Genomic DNA, 15,022 nt, shown 5'->3' on the forward strand with positions numbered 1-15,022 from the left:
AAATATTACATTTGGATATTCAAGCCTATCCTACTCTTCAATGGATGCAGCCAGAGTCCACCCAAGCCATCAACCATTTTAAGTGGTTTGGCCATGTTTTACCAGACAAGTCACGTGTTGCGTAGGCTACAGAAATTGGAATGGCCGAAGTTTAAAGGGACCATCCAGTGTAGAGAAAAAAAAACAGTTGTCTTCGCTCAGTCCTTCATCTCTAGCACCGTCAATAGGTGTGTTGTGAATTAAAAAGCGAGTTAAGTGTATCTTCTTTTATCGTCTTTATTTTCCAAGTGTAGTTTATATGGTCCCACAAACAATATGCGGTAAAACATGACCAGCCTACAGGAGTCTATCGCAGTGTCCTCCAACATTCTTATACGTCATATTTTTACTAAATTAACATTCCATCTCTTATATGTGGCACAAGATAAGGGTTGACAGAACAGTGACATCGTGCATGTGTTAATGTGAACGTATGAGTGTTAGTAAGCATGTTACATGCATTACTGTATGAACATTGTGTAAAGGATTGGATGCCTCTGGGCAATTGTTGCGCTACACAAATTTCAAATCAAATCAAATATGCATTTAATGTCTTGGTTAACGCCATGTGTGTAAACTATATACACCATTATAATACCACAAGGTGTTCAAGAATGTTTGATGATGTCAGCTGGGGTTTTGAGAGCTTATGTTATCTCATTCACTGAATTGTCCCTTTAAAATCGAGAACCCTAGATTATACTGTGGCTTCAGACCAGAACACTCATGAAAACTCTACAACAAAAGGCTTCTCAAATTGTCATTTGTTCCATGACATCAGCTGGGAGGTGTGAGACCTATTGTGGCATCATTCACCCAGGACGATTTAAAATCCTACGCAGCGAGTGCTGCGCTTGGGGCAGAATCTCTGAACTCGCGGTGGCGACTTTTGGTCTGTTTACCTTTGAGAATCAGGCCCCATGTTGGTGCTCTGAAATGCTTTACACACATGCTTCTCTAGTAAAACCAGACTTGTCTGTGCCACACTACCAGGACTGACCTAGGGATTTAGCAGTGTGAATCCAGGGACCTAGTGGGGTAATGTGAGATTATTACATAGTGGAGCCTAACAAGCTTCAATGCATAACAGGCCACTTTGTTACAGAAAGGCTAAACATGAATAATAAGGTGAGGTGAGAAAGATGATAAAAATATATGGGATGTGGTTGACCAGGGGAATCAAGATGTGCACAGAAAGGCTCTCTCCTCCCATCTCTTCCCACACCCATCCATGGGCACCAGTTCAGCTGATGCACTGGGCTTTTATCAGACTTTTTTTGAAAAGGTGGCTGACCAACAGTAGAAGAGAGGAGTGTCAGAAGATAGGGAGGGCAGACAGAGTGGTCCATCCTCACAACATCCCAGGGTGTTCCTGAACAGAGCACACAGTGCCAAGGCATTATAGTCTGTTCTAGAACATGGCACACAGAGCTTCACCATCCCACACCATTACAGGGTATTCTGGAAACTGGAACACAGTACCACAATCTGTTCTAGAACATGCCCTCAGTGTCCAGGCATGGTAGGCTGCCCAGTACCAGGCCATTCAGTGCCACTGCAGGAGAGTCCAGCCTATGCCACATAACACGTGCGCATTTCAAGGCATCTCCAGGCATCATATTCTGTTCTAGATCATGGTACCCAGTACCAGGGCATTACAGGCTGTTCTAGGTAGAGCCACCCAGTACCTTGGCATCCCATGCCATTTTAGGGTATTCTGGAATATGGCACACAGGTGCAGGGCAACATAGGCTGTCTAGACCGTGCAACCCATTTGGGGACTGCATCTGGGTTCCGTTCCTTGTCACTGGTTCCATCTCTACGAGGATGTATTGGGAGCTCCCCAGTAACCAAGCAATTACACGCACATTCAGCAGACAGGTCAGAAACAAACAAAAAATAATGATTAAGGCCCATGACAACTACAGTATAGGTTACAGGTTCTACATTGCGCTCAACATGACAAATATGCGGACTGGAAGTCAGGTTTGAGGTCAGCTGTCTGCTCCCCACCCAGCACTGCAGGGTCATCAGCTCCCACCGGTCCAACTTAAGGATGGCTGTGTTGATGCAGTCTTAAGAGATGTCAAGGTCTACAGGAGGGATACTGGACTGCACACAGAGGGTATACTGAAGGTAAAGGACAGATGTCTGTAGGCCACAAGTAATGTAGGTTTTGATGAAGACTGGGCATCCCAGGGGAGATGATGTTTATGGCTCTGTTAGAGCAAAAGTCAGCAAAGCCAAAGGAGAAACCATTTCTGTGATAAACACAGACGTAAAACGATGGGAGGTTGATGGTGGACAAAAGGGAATAAATTGAGAAATGACATTGATGCCAGAGAAAATTTGGGGTTCATGTTTCAGTCATCAAGGATGCTATGTTGTGTTCTGTTATGCAGATTTGTAGAGTGCATTATCGCCCAGGAGGGTGTCCTGGCACAAGGCAGATGTGAATTTGGCCAAGCGTAGGGTCTGGAGGGAATACTCGAAAAGCCAGGTCTTCAGCAGAATTCAAGAAGTGAGGAGGCTCTTAAACGTAGCAGTGGGTTGCGTTAGGGGCAATGTGGCAGGCTCGACTGGTTTCCCTATGCGTGGGGTGTCTGCGAGTAGGAATACAAACGAGCGGAGGTGTCTGGAAGGTTTATGAAAGTAAATGCGATTGTTGAGGTATGATGGACCAGTGTTATGTAGTGCCTTGAAAGTGTGGGTGAGGAGTTTGAATTGTGCGGAGTTGTGAATGGGGAGCCAGTGGAGCACCTTCAGGTGAGGTGTGATGTGAGTGTGGCATGGGAGGTTGAGAGTTATTCTGGCTGCAGAGGTCTGAATGGTCTGCAACCTTCCGGTGAGTTTTTTGTTGAGCCCAGCATTGAAGCGGTTTCTGTAGTCCAGGCCAGTTGGGATGAGGGCATGTGTTATGTTTTCCGGGTGCTGTTTGGGAGCCATTTGGAAATCTTCCTCAGCATCTTCAGGACATGTAAGAATAAGGAGTGGAAGCAATGACTTGATCACAATTTCAGTCTTGTCTATGTCCGGTAGGGTCTTCATCCACTGGGCGATTTCAGTAATGCAGGCATTGAACTTGATACGAGTACCGGGTGTCCTAACCGTGAGGGAGAGAATGAGATGTGTCTCCATGAATGGCTGGGAGAGGATGTTGATGTTTTGAAAGAAGTTGATGCTGACTGGAGGAATCATGTATGGAATGCAGAGGGTTGGGCTCAGGAAGGATCCTTGTGGAACTCTATAGATTAGGTCACAGGTGTCTGAGACACAAAGATATGTATATACATTTCATATAAAAATGCAAATTACAACAATGTCATATAAAAATACAGATTACAGTGAACAAGACGTTATTTCTTCCCCTTCTTCAGGGCAAATAATGACAAAAAAATTATTTCCGTTTTTGAAACATTCCACCTTAGGGAGGTGTATTCACAGTGTTGCGTTGATCAATGGAAATCCGACGTGGGAAACCCTATGTTTTAAACTTTTTTAATGTATTTTATTGGGAGTTTCTCTTGACAAAACTCAGTAAAAATAATAAAATTTAACAAATGGAGGCTTAGAAAATGTATTGGTCATATTCCCAATTTTTCTTCAATTATCCATATGGAAGGACTTCAAAATTGTATACGTACAGGATTATGCTAATTTGTTTCCTTAAACAGCTGAATATAGGGCATTAGTCACAGTGTCCAACTTTTAGAAAGATACATATATACACATATTTATATAATAGGGAGGATAAAGGGAACTTTTTTTAGTTTGAGTATGACAAGCCATGTCACAATGATTGCGTTTGGAGATCTGTCGGACTGCAAGAGATGCCTCGCGATACTGACCCCGAAGAGGTTCTGCCTGAGGCCAGAGCCTCCACGCAGCGTTCCTTACCCATAGTTGTAGTTCTCAGGTGGAGGGTAGGGGATATGAGTCCGGGGCATCAACAAGAACGTGCGAACGAGATGCCATATGCTGCAAGCGGAGATGCATCCGAACATGACCCTCAGGGTGGCGCCTCGCTCATGCAGCACCTGTGGACCGAGAGAGAGGAAAGGGGTGAGGAAGTTCAGACCTAATCAGTGGCACACAGCAGTTCCACTATTTTCAGAGACGCAAATATCACTATTTTCAAAAGAAAATCTTTTGGCACTCAAAATGTTTATTAGGATCATAACCTGAAGAGGAGGAAAGCAGAATCGAGGGTGAGCGGAACGGTAGTAACACATTGGAAACAATCAAAGATGTCTATCGGCCTCTCAGGAGCATGCACACTGCTAAGATGCAGGACCTCAGCATGGTTCTGTAAAGCTGTACCGCCCTGCCCTTGTATGTTTTTATGGACAGCCCTGTGTTTCTTTCCCTATGGGTTTGCCCATCAAGGGAGACCACAGGAAGTGTTACTGATGACAGTGACACCCAAAGTATGCCCTCTTTCCTTTTGGCACCCATGCTGCATGGTGACAGATGGTGGGGCAGCCAGATCATTGTTCAAAGCTACAGGCCTTTTTACCTGTTCAGCTGTGTAGTAAACCTACTAGCTCCTACCGTGCAAACGGTTAATTCAGTCGCCACAAATGGGGCCCTTTTCTTTAATCATGTATAAAGAGTGGTTGTTGCATGTTTGCCAATGTGTTAGCTACAAATAGCTTGGAGAGGGCTACTTTCCCTTGAACCACACATGCAAACTGTTGAGGAGAAAGTTAAACATATCAAAAACCTCAACCTGCACACTCTCCTGTACCCCTCCTCTACACTGGTGAAGCTGTGCGGCGGGGCAGGGGTCCATTGCATCGCCCTCATCCCACTGTAGTTCTGCTCTGCCCAAGTGACACCTCCTAGTCACGGATCTCTTGTTTAGTGGCCATCTCCTCCAGTGCAATGCAGGTTTACATTACACCTAGACCACTTGACCTGTTCTGACTGGAGACTTGGGCTCAGACCAAGCCTTGAATAATGGCTACCAACAAGGAGAGAGGCTCGGAGGATGGAGGGGTAGAGAAATCTTGAAATGTTGAAGACTCTTCGATTAGTTCCAGCATCTCCCCATGGTCACCAGAGTGATGTAAATAGTAGACCCCATCAGGAGTACATCTTCTGTGTCTTGATGTAGAGGATGCATTGCATGCATATCAGTGTAGGGAGAGAAAACATGTGTTCAGGAGAGGAGCCTCAGCACAGCTGGCATTCTCCTCCAGACTGGGTCTTAGTCTGAGACCCTGAAGAGTCCTCCGACGCATTAATGTGGGAGGAAAAGGAATGTCTAACATTCCTGTCTCTGCCAGGGTGAGTGATCCGATCCCTCGGTAGACCTGCACAGGGCTCGGCTAAACCCATGGACCTGCGTGAAGACATCTCAATGGACATGGTCTGCCCAGAAGTACTGCAGTAACAGGAGCTCAGATAACAAACTGATTCAAAGACATCTGCTTTGAGGACTTGCTCCATCATTTTCACACCATGAGAAGGTCGAGTCATCCTGGATCCATTCCACGCCTGTAGGACACGATTCTCCCACCCCAGGATGACCAAGAGACAGATCTTCCCGCCCTTGGTTGGTGTTGGCCTAGGCACACTGATTGAGGAGGCTTTCTGTGTTTTGGAACCCATTTTAACTATCTTTCTAACCACTAGGTTTGAAGTCCCGGACAAATCTACCCCTAAAGAGACACGTTCTGAGCTGAACTGGTATCATCCGTACCTGTATCTGGTGCCCCTGGTGACCCCACCACAGGAACATTCTGACCACAAAGACAGAACCTGAAATACGACACATGGCCATTAAAGACACCCTAGGGAGACTCCAATGGGTGCTGGCTGGATACTTTCATCGGTGCCATACAAACATAGGGTCCAAATGATTCTTTAACTGATGGCAGCACTTCAGCAGACTGGGCCACTGTGACCACTCAACAAGACACCACCCACTAGGAGCACCTGAGAGTTTGGACGGAAGCTTCTTTTGTTGGGAGGGCGTAGTTGCTAGGTTGTGAATGTTTGGGCTCTACAATTTTGAGGGCAATTTACCTTTTATTCTGAATTGGGACTATTATTAGTTGTACCAAATTGTATCTTCATGTCTGCGGAACTTTTACATCATTTAGCTCGAATTTATGCCCCACTGAGAATCAGAGACACAAACCCTTAAAGATATCTCAGAGTTTATTCAAATGAAGGCCAATGTTAGCAGAAATGTAATGCCTACAGAAAAGGAGTTTCATAATGTTCAAGGGCATATGATGGCCACCAATGTGCTAGCATGTTCTGGATTTGTGTAAATCTTGTTTGTAGTAAACAAGGCTCTTATTTGTGGAAATAAATCCTGTTTTCTTACAGTAATGGAGTGCGTAAGCTGCCATCTAATATAGTACACTGTATTCTGCGTTTCTACCCCCATCTCCTCACCAGCCTTCACTCCTGTCTCTTGACATACTATGAGGGACAAGCGTAGACAACGTTACCCAAAGAGGGAAGGGTCCAGTTACTACCAAGTAAAGGACAGATGCACACATGTACACGCATGTGCAGGCACACTCACATACAACTTTACCTGTAAACATAAATAGTTGTTAATTTTCTACTGTGTAACCCTGTAAAACACTTCAACCCACTGCCCTCAGAGTACACAGGTAATAGCCAAGGCCAGGCAAAGATCAACTATTGGCTTAAAATGCTAGAATAGTTGTGCCAAATATGTACACAAGGGAACATGCATCAGCGGCCTTTACAGCTATTCGCTCAGAAAGCAATGACAGTTACAGCCAATCAAGAGGGCTCAAGCTGAAAAACATGTACACATGGCAGTGTGGGAGGTCCCAAGATGTGAAATATGCACATGTGGCAGTATGGAAAGACTCAAGCTGTGAAACAAGTGTATGTAGCAGTGTGGGTAGACGCAAGCTGTGAAACAAGTGCATGTAGCATTGTGAGGGGATGCAAGCTGTGAAACGTGCATGTGGCAGTGTGGGATGACAAGCTGTGACATGAGCAGTAATTGGCAGTGTGGGTAGACTCAAGCTGTGAAACAAGTGTATGTAGCAGTGTGGGTAGACGCAAGCTGTGAAACAAGTGCATGTAGCACTGTAGGAGGGGATGCACGCTGTGAAACGTGCATGTGGCAGTGTGGGATGACAAGCTGTGACACATGAGCAGTAATTGGCAGTGTGGGAAGACGCAAGCTGGGGAACATGTTCATGTGGCAATGTAAGAGAAGCGAATTGGGAAGCATGCACATGTCGGTGTGGGAGGACGCAAGCTGTGAAAACATGCACACGTGGCAGTGTGGGTTAACATAAGCTGAGAAACGTGCATGTGGCATTGTGGGATAATCCAAGCTGTGAAACTGTGCACCTGGCAGTGTGGGATAACATAAGCTGAGAAACGTGCATGTGGCATTGTGGGATAATCCAAGCTGTGAAACATGTGTACATGGCAGGTGGGATAACATAAGCTGGGAAACGTGCCTGTGGCAGTGTGGGATAACGCAAGCTGTGAAACATGTGTACGTGGCAGGTGGGATAACATAAGCTGGGAAAGGTGCCTGTGGCAGTGTGGGATAGCGCAAGCTGAGAAACGTTCATGTGGCATTGTGGGATAATCCAAGCTGTGAAACTGTGCACCTGGCAGTGTGGGATAACATAAGCTGAGAAACATGCATGTGGCATTGTGGGATAACGCAAGCTGTGAAATATGTGTACGTGGCAGGTGGGATAACATAAGCTGGGAAACGTGCCTGTGGCAGTGCGGGATAGCGCAAGCTGAGAAACCTGAATGTGGCAGTGTAGGAAAACGCAAGCTGAGAAACCTGAATGTGGCAGTGTAGGAAAACGCAAGCTGAGAAATGTGAATGTGGCAGTGTGGGATAACGCGAGCTGAGAAACGTGAATGTGGCAGTGTTGGATAACGTGAACTGAGAAACGTGAATGTGGCAGTGTGAGATAAGTTGTGAAATGTGCAAGCAGTAATGTGGAATAATGCAAGCTGTGAAAACTGTACATGTGGTAGAGTGGGAGGAGGAAGCTATAAAACATGCATTTGGTAGTGTGGGAGGATGCAAGCTGTGAAACATGTACCTGTGGCAGTGTTGGAGGATGCAAGTTGTGAAAAAGCATTACATTTCTGCAGGAGGCGGAAGCTGTAAAACATGCACGTGTAGCAGTGTGGGAAGAGCAAGATGTGAAACATGCACATGTGGCAGTGTGTGAGGACACAAGCTGGGGGTCATCTTTGATTCCAAACTGAATGAGTCTCAGTCCAAGACAGGTTTGATCTGTAACATTATCAGACTGAACGTGGAATCAATGGTCTGTGAGGAAAAGAGGCTGGATGAGGCAGCAGGAACATCTCTTATTTGTTTACGGTTTATTAAGCCAGGAGGAGGCACCCGTGGATACATCAACCCGCAGAAATTACAGACTATAGAGAACAGTTTTATGAAGGAGATGCTGGCTCTTCAGACAACAATATTATTGCTCGCCGGTCATGAGAGAATGGGATGGACAATATTTGTGATAAGATCATATGCGCATCTGTTTTCCTGCAGGTGTTGGTGTGGTCAAATCTTTATACCTTCTTCTGGAGGGAACTTTGCAAGGATGTGGTTACCACTTCAAGTCCACTCCATCATGGCCCGGCCAGATCAAAAACATGGCAGCTCACTTGGGGACTCTATGAACTGTGCATGCCCCGTGCACACTGTCTGCCAAGGATGCCAAGTTGATTGCTGCTAGGCATAGGGCAAATGCAACTTTAGTGAGGAAAACTGAGCTGGCTTAAGCCATTCGCGAGGGCGTTTTCAGAGGAGGCGAACAAGTCCACCTGATGTGAGCTCCACTGGGTGAAGTCCTCCTGGACTACCTCCAGAAGACACCACCCGTGGTCAGCAAGATAACGCCGACTGTGACGTTCAGAGACCCCACCAGGTGATTGGTCGAGAGCCAGATCCCTTAGTGGTGTACCCAAGCCCACAGTCTCAATGCCTCCAGGCAAAGTAGGAGAGACCCTACTTCTCCCCCCTGTTTATTGGCGTATCACATCGCTGTTGTGTTGTCTATCAAGATCTATATGTACCGACTTTGGATGGAGGGGAGGAAGATCTTGAGCACCAACTGAATTACCAGCAGTTCCAACAGGTTGATGTGATCAAGCTGTTCCTCAGGAGACCTAAGACCCCTGATCTCCAGATCTTCCAGCTGCGCTCCCATTCATAGGGCGGTGGTATCCATCACTACTGTAGTCGCGGCTGAATGGCGGGCCATCTAAACTCACGTTCACCTTGGTCCCCCACCAAGCCACTTCTGCCACAGTAATAGGGGAGACCATGATTGAGTCAGGCGGGTCTTTCCCGTACTGTAGCCACTGCCTGCGGAGGAAACACTGCAGGGCTCTCATGACCCAGCATGTGTGGGTGGCTAGGAAAATACACAAAGCCGGCAGACCTAGAAATCTTAGGACTCTAGACTGGAACTCTCGCACCTGGCTGAAAAAATTGAACCATTTCCTGTATGTCGCTTATCCTTTGTGTTGGAGGAAAGGCACAGAGAAGGGAGGTGCCCAGTAGCAACCCAATAAACTGGAGTCCTTGAGAGGGCCACAGGTGAAATATGCGCTCATTAACTGAAAAGCCAAGACCGAACAACAGGGATGCTGTTTACTTCAGAAGTTGAGAAACCACTTCTGGCAAACCAGATTTAATCAGTCAGTCATTCAGATACGGGAATATTGGGATGCCAGACCTCCTGAGATGGGCATCCACCACTGCCATAACCTTCACGAATACTCAAGGCGCTGACGTCAAGTCAAAGGGTAGCACCGCATATTGGTAGTGTGTACAACCCCCCATACATAGCAAGTGCTTCTAATGTGACTGCAGGAAAGGGATGTGGAGGAATGCATCCTACAGGTGCAGTGACACCATTCAGTCTCCAAGTTCAACGCCAGTAGTACTTGAGCTAGGGTCAGATCCAAGAGGTCCAGGATCAGACATAAACCACTATACTGCGGTACTAACTCAACTGCTCCTTTCCGAAGGAGTGCGGCCACCTCTTGTATGCAGCATGGCAAGGTAGTCTGGGAGTTGTGGGCTAAGGGTTTTAGGGGAGGGTGGCAGAGGGTGGATATGGGATGGAGCCTGAAGGAAGAGAAGGGTATAACCCTTTCCACTATTTGGAAGACAAACAATTGTTACTTACCTGTAAACATGTGGTTCTCCAGTATTGGTGTCTTTCATAGATTCACATGCTTGAATATTCCCTGTCGTTGAAGTGGGAGCCCCTCGGTAAATAAAATAGCAATAAATGCCAATAAAACATGTATATAAAAATATATCACACAAATTCCAAAACCAGAAATACTTATAAGTACCAGGTTAGCATTAACACATAGGAATACATATGAGAAATGAAAAACGCCTTTATAACATATCCATGTCATCATGTTAGTCCAAACTACAACCAATCAGGCGCAAGCACCTCTCTAGAACCTTCTCCTCAAAGGCTCATACCCTCAGATTTTCGTAGCACCAAAGTGACAAAAAAGTCTAGGAGGAGAAGCGAGCCTCTGAGGGGAGGTGGGTGGGTCGCATGTGAATCTATGAAAGACACCAATACTGGAGAACCACCTGTTTACAGGTAAGTAACAATTGTTCTTCTCCAGTATTAGGGTGTCTTAGATTCACATGCTTGAATAGAATAGTAAGCAGTAATAACTGGCAGCAGGACCAAAACAGCAGTGCATTGGCATGAAGAAACACGCAATGACATAATGTAGCCATGCAGGTAATAACAAATCATATACCACCAAGAGGCGGAGGGAAGAATAGAGGCTCACCTTATTTAAAAAGATTGCGAAGCACCGCTTGGCCCACTGCCGTATCAGCCTCGTTGATCGTCTCAAAGTAGTAGTGCTTTGTGAAAGTGTGCCTGCTGGACCACGTAGCTGCTCGACATATCTAATGAATTGGCACCCCAGCAAACACGGCAGTAGAGGATGACATCGCCCTGGTGGAATGAGCAATCACTGAAGATTGAAGAGGCTTGCCAGCTTTCTGGTGGCAGAAGGAAATTGCTGAAGAAATCCAACATGCAATAGTTGGCTTGGTAACAGAACGCCCTCTGTGCATGCGTCCGTAAGCAACGAACAGTTGGTCAGATCTACGAAAGGGCGCCGTTCTGCCGATATAAAATGTAAAAATGTATGTGTGTGGGTGCTGCACTCTGCTTTGCTGAATTCAAGGGCGTTTAATCAAAAACGTGTGCTGCCTTCGATTGGTGCCTGCTACACCATGTAAAACAATGTATTAAGCCTGACACCTAACTGGCTGCCAGGACTCTAGGGTGCACAACATGAAATGAGCGAACTCTTAATTCATTTAAACTTTTTTGTTTATATTTCAACCATTATTTTTTATATATACATTTCATAGGCATGTTCATCATCATCAAACATAATTTATAATGTGCAAATCAATAAAGTTTACAAACTCAAAATGAACAGTTACATAATATTAACCCAATGCATTTCGGGACCTTTCGTGGCCCCTTCGTCAGGGGTCTGTACAAAAAAGACAAAAGTAAGGAAAAAGAAAACTTATTACTTTCAATGCTTACAAGTTTCTCAGTTACTTACAATAATGTAGATCTACTCTATAATTACAGGTCTCATGGTGTCTCATTCCCTGAGATCAGAACCTTTCCTAATTTTGGAAAACACATTACATGTTTAGTTATGCTTATTAAACTAACTTTTCAAAGCGAAACAATTACTTATTACACGCTGAAGGGTTATTTATGATTTATTTACATTGATTAATTCAATTATAGGCTCTCCACTAAGCCTACCTACCGTTTCCGTCAAGTTGCTTTAAGCGATGAACAATTTTTCTATTGAAAAAGACAAGATTGAATGCAGAGCTCTTTAGTATACTGCTTTTAAATGCATATTGCCTGTGCACATTATCCTTTTTAAAAAAAATAAAATTCATTACCTGCGAGCCTATGCGTAACGCGTTGGTCTCGCTTCTGTGGCCAGATAAATTAAATCTATGCTGAAAAAAGAGGGGGGGGGGAATTGTTTTAGTCTAATTTCATTTAACAAAAGTAAAGGTAATCTATTTTGCGTGCTTACCACAAAGGCCCTTTTTTTACCTGTTTGGAAGACCATTTCAAAGCCTTCCTTATTCTTTAGACGAACAGCTAGTCCCAACCTGTTAAGAGGTTGAAAATACTGTTTTAATGCACTGATCGTTCTTCTTACTACCACGCACTACTAAAAAAACGAATTCTCTTTACCTGCGGTCCTATGCTGTAGAGCTTCGGTCCCGCAGTGTTAGTATCTCTGATGTTAACTGTGGAGATAACGCCACGTTATTAGGTTGCGGTTTTTACCAATAAAATACCGATTATTTCAGCATATTGGAAAATGATTTCGCGGCTTACCGAGAACTTAGGTTTGCTGTCCGTGTATTTGGATTCCACGCTAGTGCGCTTACTTCCGCCATTAGAGTATTAGTCCTTTATCTAGTTCCAGTAATTAGGTTTACAGTGACATAAAAAAGGGACTTTAGCTTTTCTGTCCTAGTTAGTTATAGAGAAGTAGGTGCGGCCATTTTAGAGTGTCTTTACAAAAACGGTCAAATCTATGTTAGTTTCCTATACTTCTGCATTATTAGGTACAACTTTGAGCTTAATGAATTTAAACTAAATTACAGTGATAAACGAAAAAGAATTTTGCTGCGCCAATTTACAAATCAAACATGAATATTTCAAATACATGACATGTATGTAACAACGATAGTAACTTTTCAAAATATGGTGCTCAAACAATTGTGTATTTTCAACATATGCGTATTCTGTAATACTGCCTGCCTATTTACAATCTTATATTTTATGTGTGAGTGTACAAAGTATGTTTTACATTGCTGGTGATGTGCTATTAATTTGTGTTTCTGTGAATTTATTGTAGACTATCTATTATATCGCGTGTCTGAATTCTCGGGGTATCAGAACTGGCCCAATGTATTGTCTGTTTAGAGAAAACAAACCATCTCCATTTTGTCGTTGAGCCCGAATGGGACCAAAGTCTGCAATTTACGCATCCAGAATGCTTCTCTCTGGAGAAGGATCTTTGCATTGTCGAATCCTAACCTCTGTGGAACCTGTTCGACTATCTGAAATCTCAACTGCGCTATAGTGTGCCTTGCTTCTGTCCAGTGCTGCGCCAGAGGTGATGTGGTGTTTTTCAATCGTATCCGACTCTTGTGCTCCGTTAACCTCACTTTTAGTTTTCTATCAGTTTTTCCTACGTATAGGAGCCCGCACGGGCACTTGATAGCATATATCACATGCTCCGAATTACATGTTGTATTATGTTTAAGCTGAATTTTTTCACCAGTTCTTGGGTGCAGAATTACATTCCCCGGGATTATGTTGTTGCAATTTTTACAATTATGGCATTTCATTGTTCCTTTAAATGTTGTTTGCTCTTCCATAGTACCTCCAGATTTACTGGGTTTGCTGAGCATTTCTTTAAGATTTTGCGCCCTTTTATAGGCAAACAGGGGTTGCTCAAGAAACAAAGAACCAAAGTCTTTTTCTATTTGCAAGATCTCCCATCTTTTCTTGATTATTTTCTTTATCTCCCAAGATGATGTAGAGTATTTTGATACGAATACCATCCTTTTGTTTGTTTTTTTGGATTTCTTTACAAGTAATTCATTTCTGGGAATAGTTTTAATTTTTTCTACATGTGCCTCAAGAAGTTTTTTCGGATAGCCTCTGTCCAAATATTTTTGCTTTTGTTCCTCATTGGTTTTATCGCAGATCTCTGGATTTGATGTAATTCTCTTAATTCGCATGAATTGCGACACAGGCAAGTTGTTGATCAAGCTCGCTGGATGAAAACTTCCAAATAGTAGAGCATTGTTTTTGTCCGTTGGTTTTTTATATACACTTGTGTGTATAGAGTTTTCTTTGATTTCCACTAAGACATCAAGAAATGGCAGTGCTTTGGTACTCATGCTGTGTGTAAACTGGATCCGAGGATCAATGGTATTAAGATTTTGAATATTCTCTACCAGTTTCATTTGCGACTTTTCCCAAATTATAAAGATATCATCTATGTATCTTTTATAATAGACCAGGCCGTCTTGCCACTCTGGATCCTTCAAAATGTGATCGTCTTCAAATTTGGCCATGAAGATATTGGCGTAGATACAGGCTCCGGGAAAACCCATTGCTGTGCCGTTTAGTTGTATGTAAAAGTTATTTTGCCATGTAAAATAACTATTTTCCAAACAGAATTCTAGTAACTGGATTATCATGTATTTGACTTCTTCAGGCTTTTCACCCTTTAGGAGCGCCCATTCCATGGCTTCCAAGCCCTGTTTGTGTGGTATTGATGTATACAAAGATGTAACATCTATTGTGCAGATAGTCCACTCCGTTGCTATTTGTGCATCAATAGTCTTAAGGTTCCTTAGGAAGTCTGAAGTGTCTTCCAGATATGTTGACCAATTCTGTATGAATGACTGCATATGAGTGTCAATGAATATTCCCAGGTTTTCAAAAATTGAAGAGCACCCAGACACTATCGGTCTAAATGTGGATTTTGCAGATTTTTGTGAATCTTAGGTAGAAAATATATCCGCGGTCTTCTTGGATACACTTGTCTCAAATAGCGCTTCGTTGTCGAATTAATCCAACCCAACTCTTCTGCTTTATTGAGTATTTCGTCCAAGGCATATGCTATTTCCATTGTAGGATCGTTGTCAAGTTTTGCATATGTGGTTGCGTCGTCAACATGTTCTGTACCTTTTTGTAGGTAAAACGTGGAGTCCATAATGACTAGACCCCCTCCTTTGTCCGCCTTCTGGATTACGATTGTTGGATTTTTCGCTAATGATTGCAATGCACTGTATTCAGCCTTTGTCAAATTATTTAGTTTCCTTTTGAAATGAATTTTGCTTAAATCAGCCTTGACTAAT

General features: G+C 43.8%; 1 protein-coding gene across 8 annotated transcripts in view; it reads right to left on the minus strand.

Annotated features, from left to right (window-relative positions):
• Positions 1 to 15,022, minus strand: part of LOC144816669 (equilibrative nucleobase transporter 1-like) — a 475,323-nt gene that overhangs the window by 225,338 nt on the left and 234,963 nt on the right. For all 8 annotated transcript variants that reach the window (XR_013606932.1, XM_078674312.1, XM_078674302.1 and 5 more), the window contains one exon: positions 3,937 to 4,076. Coding sequence is in view for 7 of the 8 variants with exons in the window: in XM_078674312.1 (XP_078530438.1) it covers positions 3,937 to 4,076 (140 nt within the window). In the remaining variant the exon portion in view is untranslated. The remainder of the gene's footprint in view (positions 1 to 3,936; positions 4,077 to 15,022) is intronic.

This window comes from Lissotriton helveticus, chromosome 1_1, assembly GCF_964261635.1.
Source record: "Lissotriton helveticus chromosome 1_1, aLisHel1.1, whole genome shotgun sequence".
Classification (NCBI taxonomy): domain Eukaryota; kingdom Metazoa; phylum Chordata; class Amphibia; order Caudata; family Salamandridae; genus Lissotriton; species Lissotriton helveticus.